The sequence below is a fragment of the Odontesthes bonariensis genome, chromosome 15 (assembly GCF_027942865.1).
Source record: "Odontesthes bonariensis isolate fOdoBon6 chromosome 15, fOdoBon6.hap1, whole genome shotgun sequence".
Classification (NCBI taxonomy): Eukaryota; Metazoa; Chordata; class Actinopteri; order Atheriniformes; family Atherinopsidae; genus Odontesthes; species Odontesthes bonariensis.
In genome coordinates, this window is record NC_134520.1 from 26,144,632 (window position 1) to 26,165,972 (window position 21,341).

General features: G+C 39.5%; 1 protein-coding gene across 2 annotated transcripts; it reads left to right on the forward strand.

Moving 5' to 3' along the window:
- The first annotated feature begins 678 nt into the window (after positions 1-678).
- myo1f (myosin IF) lies at positions 679-20,696 on the forward strand. Of its 2 annotated transcripts, XM_075485735.1 has the most exons (29): positions 679-836; positions 951-1,092; positions 5,133-5,261; positions 8,161-8,250; positions 8,363-8,457; positions 8,581-8,668; positions 8,798-8,887; positions 10,382-10,513; positions 10,646-10,780; positions 11,777-11,909; positions 12,132-12,328; positions 12,453-12,533; positions 12,672-12,758; positions 12,854-12,940; positions 13,191-13,358; positions 13,532-13,617; positions 13,705-13,786; positions 13,878-13,984; positions 14,077-14,175; positions 14,292-14,436; positions 15,088-15,202; positions 15,301-15,470; positions 15,663-15,808; positions 17,485-17,631; positions 17,707-17,855; positions 18,020-18,082; positions 18,377-18,584; positions 19,407-19,567; positions 19,663-20,696. In XM_075485735.1, exons 2-29 carry the CDS (start codon positions 1,090-1,092, stop codon positions 19,737-19,739), a joined length of 3,270 nt encoding a protein of 1,089 aa, XP_075341850.1. In that variant the 5' UTR covers positions 679-836; positions 951-1,089; the 3' UTR covers positions 19,740-20,696. The 2 variants fall into 2 exon arrangements, with proteins under 2 accessions (XP_075341850.1, XP_075341848.1); XM_075485733.1 differs by having other exon boundaries at positions 679-1,092.
- Positions 20,697-21,341: the final 645 nt, after the last annotated feature.

Consider the following 21,341-nt stretch of genomic DNA (forward strand, 5'->3'; position numbering starts at 1 on the left):
GATTTGTAATCCCTGGTGCTATGAATCTGACTGTTTACAGCATGTCATCATCATGATTGGATTGAGGAGTAGGTAGAGTACCAGCCCAGAGCCACCTGGGCCAGAAACTCTGCATGACCTTATTAACATTTCCTGCTGGAGAGTCAGTCAAATGACGACCTAAAAAAAATCAGACTGAAAATACTAATGGAGAGACAGAAAATGAGAAGCAAAGAGATACAAAGCTCCAAAAAACAGGTATTTTCAGATTTTTTTTTTAAAATGTGCAGACCAAATATGTTTTATGAAGCCAGAAGTCTAAGTTAGTGTAACAAATTGACAATTGTTACATTAATTTACTCAATATTGTATGAAATACAAAAAGACCCTCGTATGAGTACAAATTCATGTTGATTTTATGCCCCCTGCGAAGGAGTTTGAAACGTTCAACCACAAATTGGCATAAAGCAAAGCAAAAGAAACCACTGCTTGACACCTCCATACACACACTCCTCTACACCCTTCTAAAATGCATTGGTTTTATGGGCGTTGGAAGCAGCAGTTTCTCTGACAACACAAACATGAGTGAAGCAACCACAGCCTGGGTGGAGCCGGCACCTTACAACTGAAACACCCATCATTTGGCAAGATGCTGAAGATAATTATCCCCTTGCTGCCGTTGTTGTCATCAACATTCGTCTGCTGCGAGCAACAAGAATTGGACTGACTAATTGTGGTTTAAAACTTAGATATCGGCTGTTAACAAATACTGTTTTTTTTTCATTACTTAATCCTGTGCTCTGCCTGATGACTCTGAGCATGACAGAAATACAGAAGTAGCTTCTCGTTTTTGTGTGGTGGGTATGTGCATCACTGTGTGTGTGTTCTCTTCAAGCAGTTCTTGTTTCACGCACTGTGTCAGTGGGAGTATGAGGAAGTAAACTTTAAATGTTGCGCTGGATCTCTTGTAGCTTGCTGGCTGCTGTTGGTTTTGTCCCCCTGTGTCATGGCTGCAGTCTAAGGGGATAAAACTTTGGATTTTAACAGCACACACACAAACACACACTCTCTGGACGGTGGACACCCGGGGAGGAGAGGCTGACCAGAACAATGGTACTGTACCCAATTTTAATTTTCTCTACAAAAAGACTTGATAATTTCTTGGCAAATAGCATGTGCTTTTAGACGGTTTGATGTTTTGAAAAGTGACCAAAACTGGTGACGAACGTAATTTGATGTCGGAAATAACTCAGAAGTCACTTTCAGCATGACAACAGATGTGACTTGAAAGTCAGTCTGTGTAAGGAAAGTTACCTTCTTTGTAGCAGCAGAGTGAGTTTCCTCTTTTAATGAAAAGATTTTTTATTAGGACAAGCCTAGAGTAGTAATACATGGACTGCTTTGCTGTGTGCTTTGATTTGAGGTTTGTGTTTGAGATACAATATAACTTTAGACTGATGGAAGTCAGAAAACGCTGATTTAAAGCCTATCAAAGAGAAGATACCAGCAAGTGCTGTGCTCGTGCTAAAATAACAATAAAAAACGCGTCATCGTGAATTCAGAGTGAACAAATTGAGCTGCGGTGTTATCTCATATTGTTTGGTGAACTTAGGGAGGATAAAAAAAGAGAGCTACAGGCGGCTGCAGGAAGAGAGCCGGTAGCATGTACTAAGTTCGGAGGGTTTCACAAGAGGCAATGAGGTGTGAGAGGAGGAAGTGGACTGCAGGAGAGGCCTACAGTTTCTGTCACAACACTTCCTCCTCACACTGAGAATGCCCCCCCCCCCCCACAAAAAAACACTTTTGGTCTTATTTGGTCTTTTACTGCCAAAACCTCAATGAAACAGGCGACAGGCATTGGCTGTCATCTTGTCAGATATTTACATTTTTAATTCTGATCACTGAGATGAAAGTTTTTCTCAATGAACCTTGGTCTCACTTATTTTTTTTGTTTTTTTTAATCTGATTCTTGTTCAATGAAATGAGTTTTTAGATGCTTTGCACATCCTACGGACAAGACCTTTAGGGGAATTCTGTTTTTAATGTCACACCGTCACAGTATGCAAAGAGGTAGAAATTGCATGCAATGAGCTGTGGCTTCTAGCTCATTTTCAAGTCCTTAGAGCAAGACAGCTGATTGAAGCCAAGTTTCATTCACAAACTGTCAATGTGAACTTAAATCTCACAGTTTACACCTGTAGTGTACTTAAACTGGTGAGTTTGAACAGCAGTGGGTCCGACAATCAGGTCCAGTTGTGCATTCATAGATGCTGTGAAGCAAGTTTCATAAATATAAAGAAATAAGATGCAAAAGGAGAATTTAGGCTGAGGCTAAGGTAAAAGCAACGATTCAGACACAGTTGCGGGTTTAGGTGCTATTTGGCTATCAGCAAGCATTTAGCATCTAACAGCTGTGAGGGCAATAAAGAGGATACAGTGGTCAGATATATAAGTGCTGCTTCCTGTCTCAGCACACCCAGATTCTCACAGTGAAAAAGTCAAAAAGCATCACAGTTCAAACTGTGAAAGCTATTTAAAGACAGCCTTACAACAGCTACAATTTTTACAAAGACCAAAGTTTCAAATTAATCCTGTTCCTCACTTCATCATAGTGTGTTTTCATGCTACATCACACTGAATTTGGATGGAAGATGCTTGTTCGAATTTACACACAAACACTCAGTCCTGCTGCTGTAAATAATCATTACTGGCCACATCTGTTTTCAAAGTTAAAAATAGCCTTTGACGTGCGCTCTATTGCAAGAAACAACAGGGCTCAGCTGTTCTAAGAAATCATTTGGCGTTTAAACCAACACATGCAAACCTATTAAACTATCACCTTCAAAGATAGATTGTTTTGGTTCTTTTCATGCTGCATCTGTTGTTAGAAAAGTCAGTAAAATTGCGCACTTTAAATACACCCCCTTTGCAATGAACACAATAAATAGAACTAGCCTTTAGTTTGATGGGTTTCATTTATATTAACACTTAGGATTTCTGCCTGAATTTCCCCTCAAAGGTATTTGGGGGGAAACAAAACTGAATGACACTGTATATCACATATCCTATGTGTTGTGAAACTTAGTCTTAGACTTAAGCAACTGTTTTTGACGACACTGTACATGACAGTGAATCCAAGAAGTTGTCTCTTTAACTGACATATTCTAAGTGTCTTGCATCTCTTCGATCGCATCCATCCATTTTCTATACCCACGTAATCTCATTCAGGCTCGTGGGGGGCTGGATCCGAGGCAGGGTACACTCACGGGACAAACAAACATGCAAACTCACATTCACTCCTAGTGGTCAATTTAGAATCACCGATGAACCCCCATTCTCACATTTTTGGATGTCGGGATGAAGCCGGAGCACCTGGAGAGAACCCCAGCATGCATGGGGAGACTCCACACAGAAAGGCTGTGATTTGAACCAGGAACTCTCTTGCTGTGAGGCAGCAGTGCTAACCACCAGGCTGCCCTTCTCTGATCACATTTCCCTAAAGTTTTGTGCGACTCATTTAGCATCTTTTCAAAGAATAGGAACTATAGTTTTTAGCAAAGGCGTGTAAAAACCTTCCTTTGATATTTTAGAGTCTAAAAAGTTAGAGTAAATTAGAAAAGAAAGAACATGATGTTAAATCTTAGAGCTGGAGGTGATTGTTTGGACTGATTGATTTGAAGGAAGATTGTTGCTGTTGAGTGTAGAATATGAGATGCACCGGTGAGGCTCTACCTGTGTGGCTGTGAACATCTGTTGTAGAAACAAACCACAGCCCAACCACTTTGCCAAAGACAAACCTTGTAAGACTTCACACATCAAACAGACCAATGTCTTTTAGGAAAAAATTGATTTCACCTCAGGATTCTCTAAAAAGGTGTCAACGGAAGTTCGGCTGCATTAGAAGAAAACCTTCTTGGAAGCAAACTCTCATTTCAAAATGAAAGCTTTTGTTGTAGTTATTCTGTGACATCTGAGATTACCTGTGCTGAAGTACTCTAAAGAATACTTCTCCAAATTTTCCAAGTTAGAAAATGAGCTTATCACATCAGCGACCAGTTGCTTGGCAACTAACCTCAGTTTCCTTTAATGACAACCACACTGAGTTATGTTCTCAAAAATGTCTTTACCGATGCTAAAACTGTCTTTCTTGCTCATCTAATTCATTAGTTTCCCACATTTATCTGTCAGTGCTGAGCACTTACATTTTTTGTTTTTGTTTTGTCTTTGTCGTTTATTTAATTACTTTTCTATGTTCTGTCTTTAAATCTTCTGTTTCTTATATAACATACATCTTTGATATCTGTTTCTAAAACATGCCTTCTGGTAATGAAGTCTAACTACAGGATGTCTGACGGCTGTCTCGCTCAACAGCATAAAATAAAACCCTGCAGTTTCACAAAAAAGGTTCTCACTTTCTGACCTGCAAAATCATAACATGCCTACCTCTGCATTTTCAGATTCCAATCTTTTCTATGCTTTTAGACAATAGATAAATAAAATAAATATAAAGTAAAACTGTCACAAAAGGGAAATAGCACAACTATGACAGGTTCATGAGGAAGTTGGATGATGTTACACTGCAAACTGTCACAAAAAAACAACGAGATTGAAGCCCCATCCTACCCAACACAACTTCTTTTCAATGTTCAACTTTCCTGTCAGGCGTGGTTGATAATAAATAAATAAACAAAAATAAATTATTTGACTCAACTTTAAGCTTTACAAAGTTACACAGTGGTATCATGTGGTGTGAGTGCTGTTCAATACAAAACAACAGGCAATGGAAAACATTACCATCTCAATTTCTGCACCTTTATTGTGATACTACTATGGTTTGGACATGTGGACAAACGTACCTGTTTGACATTTTGTTGTGAGATTAGACTGCTTCCACCTACGGAAATATTAGGTTTCATCAGGTTTAGCTTTTCTGAGTTTGTAAACTTTTCAAGAAAAACCACAGAGAACATTATCCTTTGACATAACAGATTATAGTCTTCTCTGAGATGATGAAATCAAGCTTTTGTTCACTCTATAAATGGTCTCCTCAATGCGTTTAGACAGGATTGCAATACATGTGACTTTCAGTTAAACCTTTTGCAATGTGGAGTTTTTTTTTGTTTGTGTGTGTCTTTCTCTGTTGTGTGCTTTAGGCGAAGTACCACTGGCAGAGTCAAAATGTGAAACAGAGCGGAGTGGACGACATGGTCCTGCTGTCCAAGATCAGTGAGGAAGCCATTGTGGAAAACCTGAAGAAGAGATACATGGACGACTACATCTTTGTATCCTTCGAGCTGTCTGTTAGATTACTGTTGCTTTAAATTGTAGCCAGCTCAGAAATGAGTGACACAATCTTAACTATTCTAAATGGGCCTTGAGGAGAGTACCAACATCTAAAGCTGCAGATGCACCAGGAAAAAAAGAACAGAAAACAAAATAAATAATTATTTGTGGCAAAGGAGGTTTAGCTATAATACCACAACATATAAATAAAAAGGGTAATATGGGGAACTGATGCTCCCGCTCTCAGTCAGAAACATTCCCCTCTATAGTTTTCATCACACAAACTCTTGTGTTCTCGTTCATCCCCACCCCCAAACTCACAGATATGCAGACCAAAATACAAATACAAAGAAATCAAGCATATATGGGCATCAAAACAAGGAATTCACTCTTCCTCCTTTGATTTGACTGCTTGACACAACAGCTCACTTCCGTCTTCTTAGAAACACACATTCAAATCACGCTTAGAGTGCATAAAAAAAACATGACCTTAAATTTGCATGGGAGCAAGTAAAAGTACACTGTGGCCAAAATTCATGTTTAAATGGTATGTATTTTTCATTCAAATCTTTATTACGAGTTCATTTAAAGGTAGGGTAGGAGATCCTGGATTTTGAGTCCAGCGAAGCTGCATTTTGAAAATACACAGGTAAAAAGTCCCAACCCTTTTCTTCACTTTCCCCCCGAAGGCACGCCTCTAGAGTACATGAACGCGCACGAGCACGAAGGTGCACGAGCGCTGTTCTGACAGCAAGCATCGATCGTTGCCGTATTTAGTATTTAGTATTTAGTTTATGCTAACTATACGTTTAATAATGCTAGGTGTTAGCCAAGCTGGCTCTAGTTTAGCTTCCTGCCAAGCTTCTGGACGTGTAATTCGTTCACGGAGCAGGGTACGCGCACGGGGGGGAGGAGGGGGAGGGAGGAGCAGATTGCAGTTTGATAGACGGCATCAGTATCCAATCATTGTGAACGGTCCGTTCACAATGATTGGATAGTGTTTTTCCTAGATTGTACGTTCTAGAGGCCACTAAAACTTTTCATATTTGTGTCAAAACTTTTAATTAATTGGTTGCAATGGGGGTGTGAAGAGTATTTCAAGCAATATGTAAAAAAAATGTTCCAGAAAAAGATCCCCTACCCCGCCTTTAAATGGTAAATTATCATTAAATCAACATTAGTTGACAACTTAAAGAGCACTGTCATTAGTGTTACTTTCTGAACCTTTTTCAGAGAAATCAGGAAATGTAATGAGTGTTCAATCCCCAATATGGTCACTGCTGTAAAATACGTTTTCAGGAAGTTCTGAGGTCATACCACAATGAAGGCTTCAGTATTTCCACCATCATCGGCCTAGCATCATCCTTCTGTGTGTTTTAACATTTGTCGAAAGCAAGAACAACTACAGCTTAAAAGAATAAAAAATAAGAGGATGTTCAGCATTCTTAAAGATGTCCACAGATCAGTAGTGACTATAGACGTTCTGACTCAGCCATAGATAAGACTGGTGGATTTAGGATGTGCCTTTAATCAGCAAATGATTATCTAGACTTTTCCTGTGTTTCGTTTTTAGTCCATAATGTTCAACATTATGCTGAATATCAACACCTTAGTTTTGTCAGTGTACGGGTAATAAACATGATCACCTTTGCCTCATGAATACTTCACTTTGTTACATGCCAAAAATACGAGAAAACAGATGTTCACCAATGCTCCAGATGGCCGATTGTCACCTTGTTGTTTCAGTTAGAAGATTTATGTTTATCTTGTGCCAGAAATACCTTCAACTTTTCTCTGCGAATGCTCAGGAAATAACCCTGGTGATAGCTCACTCATAAAGTGATATCAAATCTGGCTACAAAACAAAATGACAAAACTTCAAGTCTGTATCACTATGAGGAGAATTGTCAGTGTGATACTGTTGGGTCCTGATATGGATCAGAGGGTTGTTGAAAAATTAGAATAACAAATGCATTCATGATAGGTTTGCCCTGTCATCTGGGCAAAATTAGCAAAATGAACTGGTAAATTAACAAAGTATGTGTCAGCCGACAAGTGAGGAGAAGTGTAAAAAAAGTCTAAGCAGTGTAAATTGAAATTACATGTCAAATGGAAGCACAAGATAACAGTATTCATTCAGAGTACAAAAATACCAACAAATTAAATAAAGTTAAAACCAGTGTCTTTAATCACAAAGTTTTTAAAATAATTCACTATGTTAAAATCTGAGACAATAGATCAAAACCAATTCTGACAAGAAATCAAGGCAAGAAATGGTTGAAGGTGTCCACAGACCCACAGAAAGAAACATGCAATTTGTGATAAAAGCAAAAACACAACTCTGAAAATTAAAAAGTAAAAATGGATGGATGGGGAGAAAACCTACAATGAGCAATCCTGACAGTTCCTGCAGCACAGTGACAGCAGATATAACCAAAACTCGAAGAAAACAACACACTCACCAGTCACAGGCACAACTCAACAGAGCAAGCCTTTCACAGAATCCAGAAATATAGCAGTTTGCACCTCCTAAATGGTTTGCACAGGTGAGAGGAGAGGTGGATACGTTTATTTCAGCTTGTGTACGCTGATAACTTTCAATACATATTTCAATAGGAAGTCTATTTTATGTGTCCTGCAAGTTTTAGGTGTTGAGCCAAACGGGAATCAAGGAAAAAATACATTTTTATCTGTTACATTTGTTTGTCTGTTTTAATGCAAGCTATGTTTTGCCTCCTGAACCATGTTGTTTTTAATACCTGAATATTTTCTGATGTGTAAAACAGCACCCAAAACAGTGACTGAGTGAGAGAATTACTTGAAAACAAAAACTTCTCCCACCCGTCCAACCTCATTATTACCCATTATTTGCAAACCTTCCTTAACTACCCTCCTCAGACTTATATCGGCCCTGTATTGATATCAGTGAACCCGTTCAAACAGATGCCCTATTTCACCGACAGAGAGATTGAACTATACCAAGGGGCTGTGAGTTCAATTGTTCTCACAAACTTCTGTAAAGTTGTGGTGTTCCTGTTGCAGTGGCTCTTCCTGCCACTGTCCTACTCATTATTTTTAACTGATATGTTTCGCTCTGTAGGCCCAGTATGAGAATCCGCCACACATCTACGCCTTGACTGATAACATGTACAGAAACATGATGATTGAGGCAGAGAATCAGTGTGTTATCATTAGGTGATCCCGACTGTCTATTTCTGTTATCATCATTTTCTGTAATCATATGTTTGCCTTGCATGATGTGTAAATTGTGTTTATTGTTGCTTTCCTGTTTTTCACATTACTATTGTGTCGTGTCAGTGGTGAGAGTGGTGCTGGGAAGACAGTGGCTGCCAAATACATCATGGGTTACATTTCTAAAGTATCCGGAGGCGGCTCAAAAGTGCAGGTAGAGATAGCTGCAGACAACACTGCAGCTTATCTGACTGTTCAAAATGACCTTTAATTACCTTTTATTTTCCCGTAGTGTGGTGTGTAGGTGTTTTTGTGTCTCATGATTTGTCACTGTCTGTCGCAGCATGTAAAAGACATCATCCTACAGTCGAATCCTCTGCTGGAAGCATTTGGTAATGCCAAGACTGTCCGCAACAACAACTCTAGTCGTTTTGTAAGTTAAGTCTTTACTTAAGTACGTACTGCAGACGCCGTATGATAAAACATGAGCAGAGAGTGGCCTTGGCTGCAATTATTTGATTAGATGCTGTTATCACCAGCTGATTATTATGTCATGTTAATTTATTGATAGTTTGTATGTTTATCTTGTTTATTATCTTATTTTGTTGAGGCCTTTTGTTGTCTCAGGGTCAGAACATATATTGTGGTAACGTCTTATTATCATGTTTCTTTTGCTTCTTGGGATCACATGGTGAATATGGTGGGCTCAGAAATGAGTGGTTTCTATGTTTGCATCTACTTTTAACGTTTGCTGCGCTGAATCTGATAAATGTGTGCTTTTGAGCACAGATAAGTGGCATCTGTGGGTTTCACTTATTCTATTACGCTTCAGCCAGTAGCAAAGCTTCTGGTGATCCCACTTTTTAGTAGTGATAAGTAAACAAACTTTACTGGGCCAAACTAACCAAACATTACAATTTGTTATCTTGGGAAAACAAGCATTGTCATCTCCATATAAGGACATAAATGTATCCATCATCGCAACCAAACGATCATTGCTATCTCCAGATAATGAGATAAACTTGAAAAGTTCAAGTATGGCCTGTCTTGGCTTGCATATTTAGTATATTCTTCTTTATTTTTAACAGTGCAGCATGACTTTCGTGCCACATTTTTCAAAGAGGATAAATCCCAATTCCTATTTTTTTTTGTCTTTTCCTCCTGCATCACTCCACATGAAGAAGAAATTTGACACATTCATAAACCACCAAAATTTCAAAATGTCTATGACTAGGTGAACTAACATCTACAAAGTCTCAGCTGTGCTTTATATATGCTGGTGTGCTAATTTGTTAAAACTGCGATGTTGAACACCACAAACCCTTTCTTTTCTTTTAATGGACAACCAATAGTACACCTTAGACTTATTGGGCGTCCGTGTCCGTGAATGGAAACACAATGTGAATTTGTTCACCAAAAACAGAAAAAGCAAATTAATAAATAGTTACTTAGAAATCATTTGGTTATTAGTTGCACTGTTACAATGCACCACAGAAAAATAGCTCTGGTTACAGTGGTTTGATGCATGCAAAGTTTGAAGAAACCTTTGCTTCCAGTTTCTCATCAGTGGGGTCTTTATAGACTAATTTCACACCTATAAACCACATCAGCATGCACATATGCAGCTTTAGCAGCTTTAGCTCAAAGCATTTGTAACATTTCCTGTAACCCTTGCAGTAGCATCAGGGGTCTTGTTTATGGACTGCTGCAGTTTGAGTTTGCATGCAAAGTGTTTTTTTGCTGCTATCAATGATGTAGACGTTGCTTATTTGATCAAACGCTTCTCTGCTTGAGCATTGCGTGAGTGCACAAAATGGGGAATTACTTCTGCTTTCTTTTATATGCTACACCTGTTGTGTTAACCTCATTTGACAGATTTACCTGCTCACACCTGCCTAAGGGTCAATTTTGACTTTGCATCTACCAGGGAAAATACTTTGAGATCCAGTTCAGCAGAGGAGGAGAGCCAGATGGTGGTAAAATTTCAAACTTCCTGCTGGAGAAGTCGAGGGTGGTGAGCCAGAATGAGAGCGAGAGGAACTTCCACATTTACTATCAGGTGAGAGTCCGATGAGCACAGTCATAAATCACTGTTAGGTGCTTCAGTACACACTAAGTGCTCCTTGAACAGAAAGTTGCCATACAGACAACGTCAAAGTTGTATGACTTCTCTTGCACTGTTGTCTTCCAGCTGATAGAGGGTGCCAACAATCAGCAGAAAGAGGGCCTGGGCATCATGACTCCTGACTACTACTGCTACCTCAACCAGTCTGGGACCTATAAGGTGGATGGAACCAACGACAGCAAAGACTTCCGAGAGACAATGGTACTTACTGTGGAAAAATATAGTTATATGCTGTCATTTATTCACATTTGACCTCTATGACAAATGAGCACATGGCTGAGACGGCCTGCAAGTGGGGCCTATAGGCAATACTTACAAAGCATGCTGATAACCATCAATTGTCTTGTCAACTTCTGACCTCTTTAGGCTATTAACAATATTCAAAGACAAGAATCTGACAAATTTTGAGGGGCATATTGGTCTTTGATTGAACTGTTAACTCTCAAAGATAAGGTATTGCACAAAATGCTTAATTTCAAAAGGATGGGAGCCACTTATGTGCAGTATTCCTACGCTTGAACAATACATTGTCACAGGTTTGCTTTGTACTAAACACAAAGTTATTCTGAAGTGGCTCTCTCAAAAGAAGTGGCACTTTTGAGAGAGATGAGTAGGGTAGGGAGGAGGTGGATGAGTGAGGGAAGGGAAGCTGTGTGGATTAGAGAGAGGGAGAAAGGGTGAATGGTAAAGGAAATGCAAGGTAAGATAAAAAGAACAATAAAAAAAACTATTTTGAATTGGTGAGGCAGGCATAAGAAGGTATCCCTGGTGATCAGAGGAGAAGCTGAAGTGTCCTACTCCCAAATCTAAACTGATGAGTTAACTGCTCTCTGAACAAGCAGGCAAACACATAAATAAGGGTTAAGTTTACACTTTAAAGACTATTTCGCCCAAACTAAACAAATACAATTAACCAGTGTACAGTAACTTTGTACAGTTATGATGCTCAAGTTGAAACAGCCAATGGACAGCTTTCCTTTTTTCCCCTGTGGTTAGTGGCTACAGTACAGTTACCCTTTAGTTAGGAACAGTCGTAAAGGTTATGGTAGTTTTAATCCTTACAACTCCTCAGAATGTAAAAATGCATTGACAGATAGTTTTAAATTGTCCAATCTGATGGCAAAATATTTCCACTTAATCTCCCCATTTTAGTTGACAGAGCTTTTTGTGCTCTTTGTGCTTTCATGTGGTTTCCAGGAAGCCATGCAAGTGATCGGGATCCCAGGTGACATCCAGACTCAGGTGCTGCAGATCATCGCAGGCATCCTCCACCTGGGAAACATTAGCTTCATAGAGGCAGGAAACTATGGGCAGGTGGAAAGCACAGACTGTGAGTTAAACACACACACACACAGACACACCTTAACCCTCATATAATGCAGCCACTGTTTCAGAAAGTCTTTGAATTCATCCACATACCTCATGGAATCATATATTTTCAGACACTAAATCTTGAAGCTAAACACATCAGAATCTTTATGACAATATATTTCTGATAAAGCTATTGAAAAAGCGTTCATTTATAACCAAAATTTGCATTGGTCTGCAACAGTGCTCGCCTTCCCTGCCTATCTGCTGGGAATCGACCCAAACCGCCTGCAGGACAAGTTGACCAGCCGAAAGATGGATTCAAAGTGGGGAGGGAAGTCCGAGTCCATTAACGTGACTCTGAATCAGGAGCAGGCGACCTATACTCGGGATGCCCTGGCCAAAGCTCTTTATGCCCGCCTGTTTGACTACCTGGTGGAGGTAGTCATGTTTAACAACGCAGTTGAAACCAAAACAGTTTAAATCAAGTGATTCATTCACTTTTGTTCAGCAGAAATCTAAATTGTATTTATTTTACCCTTCAATCTCTGTCTGTCATCTCTAGGCCATAAATAAAGCCATCCAAAAACCTCATGAGGAATTCAGCATTGGGGTCCTTGACATTTATGGCTTTGAGATTTTCCAGGTTAGTGCTCTTACAACTTACAGATACATTTATGGGAAGACAAAAAAATATCAAATTTAAAATCTCACAGATGGTACAGGACAACAAAGTGTACATGGCAATCATCTGACATTCAATGAAATGTATTTTCTTCCTCAGAAAAATGGATTTGAGCAGTTTTGTATAAACTTTGTCAATGAGAAACTGCAGCAGATCTTTATTGAACTCACTTTGAAGGCTGAGCAGGTAACTGCAGAGCATTTGTTGATTTGATTTGATTTATTTTGCTGAGTAAATGGGAAAAATGAACAAACTTCTGTTCTTCTCAAATGTTCTCTCAGGAAGAGTATGTTCAGGAAGGCATTAAGTGGACAGCCATCGAGTACTTCAACAACAAGATAGTTTGTGACCTCATTGAAAATAAAGTGGTAAGCTCACAACTGTATTGTTTTGTAGGTAAATGCAGAGTTTGAACCTCAAGACGAAGAGTTCTTTGTCTTTTCATAGGCAGGCAGTTTCATTCGCATTCATTATTGTATCAAACCTAATTTCAAATAATGCCTTGTTGTACTGTATTTGTACAAGATATATTTCCTTCTTTACAAACACTTTTGAATTTAAAGCATCAGTGGTGATATTTTCCATTAAAATGTTCACAGAGCTGTCTTCTTCTTTCAGAATCCTCCTGGCATTATGAGTGTACTGGATGATGTGTGTGCCACCATGCATGCCAAAGGAGAGGGTGCAGATGGCACTCTGCTGCAGAAACTGCAAGCTGCTGTGGGCACACATGAGCATTTCAACAGCTGGAACTCTGGCTTTGTCGTACATCACTATGCTGGGAAGGTAAGAGCCTGAAGTCGGTCGAAAGTAACCCACCCGTTGTAGAAATGTGAGCTTTGGCTAATGGAAATCAGCTTTGCAAATGTGTTTGAGTTCTCGGTCACACCAAGAGGAATGATAACATTTGTGCTGTTTGTTTAGTTTGCACAACAGTTGTGATTTCAATGTTTTCTCAGGTTTCATATGATATCAACGGCTTCTGCGAGAGAAATAGGGATGTGCTCTTTCCTGACCTCATTGAGCTCATGCAAAGCAGTGAATTGTGAGTCCTTCACTGATCAAATGGCTTTATTTGATATTATTTTAGTGAAAAAAAACACATTGAAAAAAAATCTATGTGTTTTCTCAGTGGTTTCATCTGTAGCCTGTTCCCTGAAAACCTCAACACAGACAAGAAAAGCAGGCCAACCACAGCCAGCTCAAAGATCAAGGTGGGAGCTTTTCCCTAAATTTGATCCGACTATATTAAACAGAGGAAAAGGGATGTTTTGAATTGTAACAGGACATGGATGTTTCTCACAGAGACAAGCCAATGAGCTGGTGAACACGCTTATGAAGTGCACTCCCCACTATATCCGCTGTATCAAACCCAACGAGACAAAAAGGCCAAAAGACTGGGAGGAGAGCAGGTCAGCATGCTCACTGTCATGCAAACGCATACAATAAAACATTTAGCAGGAAACCACTCTTTGATTAATGTAAGGGTCCCATCTTTTTGCAGGGCTAAGCATCAAGTTGAGTACCTTGGGTTGCGAGAAAACATACGTGTGCGAAGGGCTGGATTTGCGTACCGCAGGGTCTTCAATAAGTTTATCATGAGGTCAGTTTGATCATGCACATTATTGACCTCTCTATGTGTATTTGTCCTGAATGAATACCATCGCTAAAAAACTCACTCTGAGGGTAACATTTGCTGTGTATCTGATTTGAATCCAGGTATGCCATTCTAACAGCTGAAACATGGCCGCGCTGGAGGGGACCAGAGCAGCAGGGGGTCCTTCATCTCCTCCGTTCCGTCAACATGGATGATGATCAGTACCAGATGGGACGCACCAAAATCTTCGTCAAAAACCCAGAATCGGTACTGAGCTCTTTATATTATTTCACCATAGACTGAAACTTGTCTACTGAGCAGCTGGAAACACTTAAAAAACATGATAAATTGTTAAAAATAAAACTACAACAGCTACAAAACAAGCACAAATCCTCACTCATTCACCCGTGATGACAGTTGGTATATACTGATGTGGTGTGTTTGGGTTTTCCCAAAACGTGCCGCCGTGCATTATGACCACTCATCTCCACTTTGGTTTTGTCTGTCCAAAGGACATTGTTCCAGAAATCTTGGTTCAGATATATCTTTGTAAATCTAAGCTGTGCTGCCATGTTCTTTTTTTACAAAGAACAGACTTTTCTCCTGCAACCCTTCCAAACAAGCCATACTGGTTCAGTCTTTTTCTAATTGTACTGTCATGAACTTTAACATTTACTAATCTGTGGAGATTGATAATTGTCTTGAATGTCTTCCACTTATGAATAATCTTGGTTGACTCCAAATAGTATGGAAATGAACTTATAACACTTCCTACACTGATGGGCGGCAACAATTTCTTCTCTGAAATCACATTCTAAGACCTCATAAGGACCAGATGATGATTTAATTTACATTACATTGATACATTACACTGAGAAATTAAGTTTTTATTTCTGCCACATGCTTTACTCCCTTCAGCTGTTTCTGTTGGAGGAGATGAGGGAGAGGAAGTTCGACACCTTTGCCAGGATCATCCAAAAGGCCTGGAGACGATTCATTGCCAGGAAGAAGTATGAACAGATGAGAGAAGAGGGTAGGCAACAAAAACAAAGATTCTCCATTTATTTTTCCAACTAGATTACACCTTTTGAAATCTAATTCATAATGTCTGTCTTTCCTCTTGATTCTCAGCCTCCGACATCTTGTACAACTCCAAAGAGCGGAGGAAGAACAGTATCAACAGGAACTTTGTTGGCGACTACCTCGGGCTAGAGCAGAGACCCGAGCTGCGACAGTTCCTGTCCAAGAGGGAGCGCGTCGACTTTGCTGATTCTGTCAACAAGTTTGACCGCAGGTTTAAGGTGAAAAGCTTTTTTGAAGCACTTCTAAAGTTTTAAAGAAGATTTTTGTAGTTTGGCTTTTTGTCCTAAAAAACAGTTGTTGATTATGAATATGCAAGATAGCTATTCTTCACATTTGGAAGCCTTTAAAACTCTGACGTCCTCTTCCCCTTTCTTGCATTGCCAGAAGTGCTCATTTCTTTTTCTTCACAGTCTATCAAGAGAGACTTGATCTTGACCCCTAAGGGCATCTACTTGATTGGCCGTGAGAAGGTGAAGAAAGGACCTGAGAAAGGACAGATAAAAGAGGTGATGAAAAGAAAACTGGAGTTTGGAAGCATCAGCGCTGTTTCTCTGAGGTAGGTCTCCAGTTTACAAGAGACACGTGACCAAACATAATGGTAATAGGAACACTTGTGGTTGATAGTATGTAGTCATTAACTACCAGTAAGAAGAATATGCAGTGGGAGTAAATATAGCAGATGAACACCCTACTGAAAATCTGGCCTTTTTTTAAATTGCTTTGCTGGCTAAGTCTGTTTTACAAAGCTATCATTACTTTTGTTATAGGTTATTAACTCTAACTCTAACGTATAGATAGGGTTAGGAATCAAAACTCAATTCCAAATAGGAATCAATAAGAAACTACAAAGTTCCTGGCACCTATAGAAAAAAAGAGTTTCAATTCTTCTTATCAGTTCCTGAGCACAACCATAGACAGGTCCCGGGAGAGAGTTGTGCAGGTTTGAGAATCACCCTATAAACAGGCTGCTGTTTTACAAATAAAGGATACCTCTCATTCCAGACCTAATCACACCGGATCTGCCTTTGCTGTGCAGTAATGTAAACTATGATTTCTGTGAGCTTCCTATAAATACCAAAACTAACATTTTGAGTTTTTGAATGTTCAGAGTAAAATTAATTTTGCTTCCCAAACATTGGACCTAATTTTGGTTTAAAATTGATAAGAAGAAACTAAATCAGACTTGATAATAGTCAAACAATTCACAACCCTATCCATAGACAGATCATTATTACAGTTTGTGCCATTGTAAATAAGCACCACTTACTTAAATAAGGGATGCATGACTGACTGTTGACCACTGCTTCTGTTAATGCTCCTGTTATTACTAGGATTTGTTTACTAGGAGATGTGTTACGCAATTAAATTTAAATTGAGCAGATTTACAACCCATATAAAACTGATTTCAATCAATGATCCTTGAAGACCACACCTGAAGGTTGTAGAGGCTCTGGACCAAACTGTGTATCTATATATAAAGTAGTTCAAAGTTAGAGATTTGATTTCATGCTCAGCATGTGAAACGATTAACAAAAAATCTGCTATCTCTTTTTTACACTTGAACTGACCTTAAAGGAATTCAGTGCAAAGATGTCCCTCAGCATTTGATTTAAACAGTGGCAATTACTTTATGTTTCACTGTCGATAAAGATGTATACACAGCAGAACATGGATACGACAAAGTAATCTTCACAGAGTGATGACTAACAAACCTGCTGTACGGTTTTCTGTCCATATTTGAACTTCTTTCAGCAGTGGTGGAATTTGGTGAATTTTATGCTGGAATTACATGCATTTTCCTCAAGTTCTGTACTTAATAAAGTCACAATTTTATCGTCTAAATGTAAGTCTATGTTGCTTAATATTTGCACCCTCACATGTAAAACTTATTTTTATCTTCCAGGGTATCTTCTCCTGTTTTTCTACGACTTACTTTAAGCCAGTGGTCTCAAACTGAGACCCTGCAGCAGCACAGCTGACTTGTTTCATTCAATCAACTGAACTGTCAGCACTGAAGGTCTTAACCAGTTCAGTTGAATGAATGAAACAAGTCAGCTGTGCTGCTGCAGGGTTGGAACACAAACCTGCAGCCACACCGGCCCTTTCGCAGATCAGTTTGAGACCACTGCTTTAAGCGAAACTTGTACTTATGATTCTTTTAGAGGTGCTGCTTCCTTTTTCTTTTTTTAATCTACGCTGACGCTGTATTTCTCTTTTTTTTCTTCCTTTCAGTACGAAACAAGATGATTTCTTCATCGTGCACGAGGCCGACTACGACAGTCTGCTGGAGTCCAACTTTAAGACAGAGTTCCTCAGTTTGCTGTCGAAACGCTATGAGGAGGTGACCAAGAGAAAATTGACAATCTCCTTCTCTGACAGGTAGACAAACACACAGCCTTTGCTGACATGAGGCACCACACGTGCATACCGCTAACGCACTTTCTGTTCATTCAGACTGGAATTTAGAGTGAAGAAGGAGGGCTGGGGTGGAGGCAGCTCCAGAGTGGTCGTGTTCCAGAGGGGTCAAGGGGACCTGGCTCAGCTCAAACCTGGTGGGAAGACCCTCACTATCACAGTAGGAGATGGTCTACCCAAGTCCTCCAGTAAGTAAAAAGGAATAATAATATAATACAATATACGATTAGCCTTGCTCAAGCAAGAGCAAGGCTAATCTTTGCAGTTGATATAACACTTTTTAGGAACAAAACCCAGAATCCTAAAAAGCTATCACTGTCCACATGTTGTAACTTTATGTTTCTTTCATTAGAGCCAAACAGGAAGTCTGCTCCAGAGTCTCGTGGTGGTGGAAGAAACCATGTAGCCAGCAGGGGTAAGTCCCTCCTTCGTCTGATACTCATCTACGAAAACAGGAGTTTTTGTAAATGCAACATTTTATCCGTATTACAAATTAAACTACCCAGCTGTACATAAGATAATGAAAAAATAAACAGCTACAACATAAAAAACGCTGCAAACTCGGTAATAACAGTCCATTTTTATTGTGAGACGCTGACACCAGTCACTCGGAATCACAACAGGATAAAAATGTTGATACTTCGACCTCTGTTATTCTATCTGAGTAAAGAATTTGATCGTATTTTTCCTATAATTTCTCTACTTTCAGCACACCAGAATGGAGCAGCCAAGTTCTCTAGTGCTCCTCTTCGCCAGCAGTCAGATTTCACATATTCCACCACGCACAGACAAGGCCGGCCACCCAGCACAGTCCTGCCCAAACTGGACCCCCAAAGAGCCCTTCGAGCCCCAGCCCAGACCCAGAACAACCAGGGGAACTTGGACTTCCTTAATGTGCCTGATCAAGGCATGTCAGGGTAAGACACGTCAACTTGAAAAAAATTTGAGTGGCACGGTGACAGAATAGGTGGTGCTCATTATTCTCTAAAATCAGTGCTTACGGGTTTCATGAGCTGTTAGGGCTTGTCAAGGTGAGGCTTTGTGCATGAATGACCCAAAGTTAATGTCAAAGTGAAACACATTCTGTTTATAGCGAGCAGAATCTCTGATGCCATCTCCAGGAAGGCCACGATGCCCCTAGTTTTTTGGGGGGTATGCTGGAACCAGTTCCAGTGGTTCACACTAGACAGAATCAAACTTGTTCAACAAAGTTCAGAGTCTGCTTACTTTTATTAACCTTGCCACACCTGTCCAAACCCTACATGGAGTAAGCACAAATATTGAATTGTCACTTCCTGAAAGCATGTCGTTTGCACATGTAACTGTTCCAGTTTTCATGTCAGAAAATGTGTGTGGAGGGTGTTTCCTGTAAATGGTCCACACTTATTTAATGTCTTTAACCTTATCTAAGTTCTACAAAGCGCTTTACAATGTGTTTTTTTTTTTATCCAAACACTCACTAAAGAAAAACAAAAAAAAAAACAGGGGACCTCTGGAGAATGAAAAAAGAACCAACAATGGAACTCATAACTGAGTCCAAACTGCATTTACCGTGTTGATAATCAAAGAGTATGACACTATTTCCCAGCCAACCAGCAACAATGGCTAATGTTTGTATGCAGGCAAAAAGCATTTTGATCACGTGTGCTCCAAAACTGTCTCTTTGATGCCACATTACAAGCATTATGATGCTTTGAAGGACTCTCCTCCCTTCATCATTTTGTCCGTCTTTGTCACAGGAAGCAGAGGAAAAGAAGCATCAGCCATCGACCTCCTCCTGCACCTAAACCTCAGGCAACACCTAAGGGTCCCCGCTGCCGGGCGTTGTATCAGTACGTTGGCCAGGACACGGACGAAATCAGCTTCGAGGCCAACGATGTGTTTGACCTCATCAAAGAGGGTGCGCGCACAAAAGAAGCAAAGATGGAGAGGAAGGAGGGCAGCTTGAATTGATAATAGAATTAAAATGATTAACTTTTCTTTTTGTCTCTGCAGATCCAACCGGCTGGTGGACAGGCAGGATCAGAGGAAGAGAAGGTCTCTTCCCTGGAAACTATGTGGAAAAGATTTGATGAGAACTTCCCGTGGACATGTTTGTGTTTGTTGAGAAATCCTTGCATTTTCTTGAGCGCAGCACATTTTGTTAGCTAAAAAAGTACCTGAGAGTTGGTCAGAGTTGCATGGTAGTTCTCACTCCATAGTGGAAACAGGGCCACTTAGGGAAGGATCTTTCTGACATTTGAGTCCCAACTAACTTGCCTGGCAGACTGGACTGTATGAAGACAGCACGGGAGACATGATGGTCATGATTGTGAAAACACAACTGAAAGGAGCCGCTCAGGTTTCATCTCTGTTGTAGTGTCAGATGACTCTGCTGTGAACGACTTAGGAACAAGATCTATGACTTCATCTGCAGACCTACAACACCTTTGTTTGAACGGCCGTCACTGAATGACTTGAGGCTCAAGTTAAGCCAAAACTGGAAAGTGACCTGAAAATACTCCACTGCTTCCTGTTTTCTTCAGTGTTTCTATTTGCTTCCAGCTTTTCTCAAGATCAGCTTCTACCACCGCTCGCTGTTCTTGATTGAATCAGCAGCTTAAAATCAAGAAAAAAAACAGACATTTGAAGATATATCAAATATGCAACAAGTGATATTGACTGATAACTTTAGTGCTGTGACCAATCCTCAGATCAAATCAGAGCTTTTGGAGACACAATATTGTGCTTTAGATTTTTTTCTTTGTGTTTGTTTGATCTAATATTGATGGTATTTTATCAGACCTTTTTTCACTTCAATAAAAACTAATAGAAATATATTTTCATATTTTTACCTTGAGGATTTTTGCACTGGTTTGTAGTGTGACATGAGTAAGCCACTTTTTACTTATCTACTCAAGCCACTTAGCCTCTTTTTTTAAAAATTATTTTAGGTCGATTTTGTAAAATAATGTGATTTTCGTCACAATCAGCCAATTAGTGATTTTGCATATAAATGTGATGAAAGGAATAAAGTTTCTCAGAAAAGATTTTATTCACATTGTTTTGTTTTTTTTAAAAAGTATTAAAGTCACGTGTTTAAAGCAAATTGTACCCATTTTTTTTTTCAAAGATGACTCCAAAAGAGGATTTAACAGAGGGTTTGTAAAAAATACAACGCAAAGAGCACAAATATGGGAAATTTTGTCTATACTCGCACAGGTATTCAGACACATAAAGTTTTTAATGTTCTTGAATGAAGAAGTAACAGTGTTCCAAGCAGTAGTATCTATAGAGAGGGTTTCTTTTGCTCATAGACCCATAGTTACATGGTCTGTGAGGGCTGCCAAATCAATATAATGTTTCAGCTGAGGTTTGGTTTCTTCTGTCCACTGGAAGGTCGACCTCTGGAGCTCCGTGTGTAAAATGTGGGTGGGGTTAGACAATGTTTTTGTGTGTGCTTAATGTGTACAAAAATCTGGAAGGAGGGGTTATTTCAACAAAAATAGTTGATAAGCAGCCACTCCAAGACTTTACCAGAGCTGGTGTCCACATCGAGCTGCAATCACAAAGCAAATGTTAATGCACAAAGTCCGTTTCCTAAAAGATATTCAACCTTTATTGTGTTCATAATCACAGTGTGATATACTTGAAATGATATACAGTACACGCACACTGGGTGTGTGATTACATTG

What these genes read in the sequence shown, in the direction of transcription:
- myo1f (XM_075485733.1), top strand. An exon ending in GAGGCGGCTCAAAAGTGCAG is followed by an intron (nt 8,669 to 8,797) that starts GTAGAGATAGCT and finishes TGTCTGTCGCAG; the next exon opens with CATGTAAAAGACATCATCCT. An exon ending in TGAACAGATGAGAGAAGAGG is followed by an intron (nt 15,203 to 15,300) that starts GTAGGCAACAAA and finishes CTTGATTCTCAG; the next exon opens with CCTCCGACATCTTGTACAAC.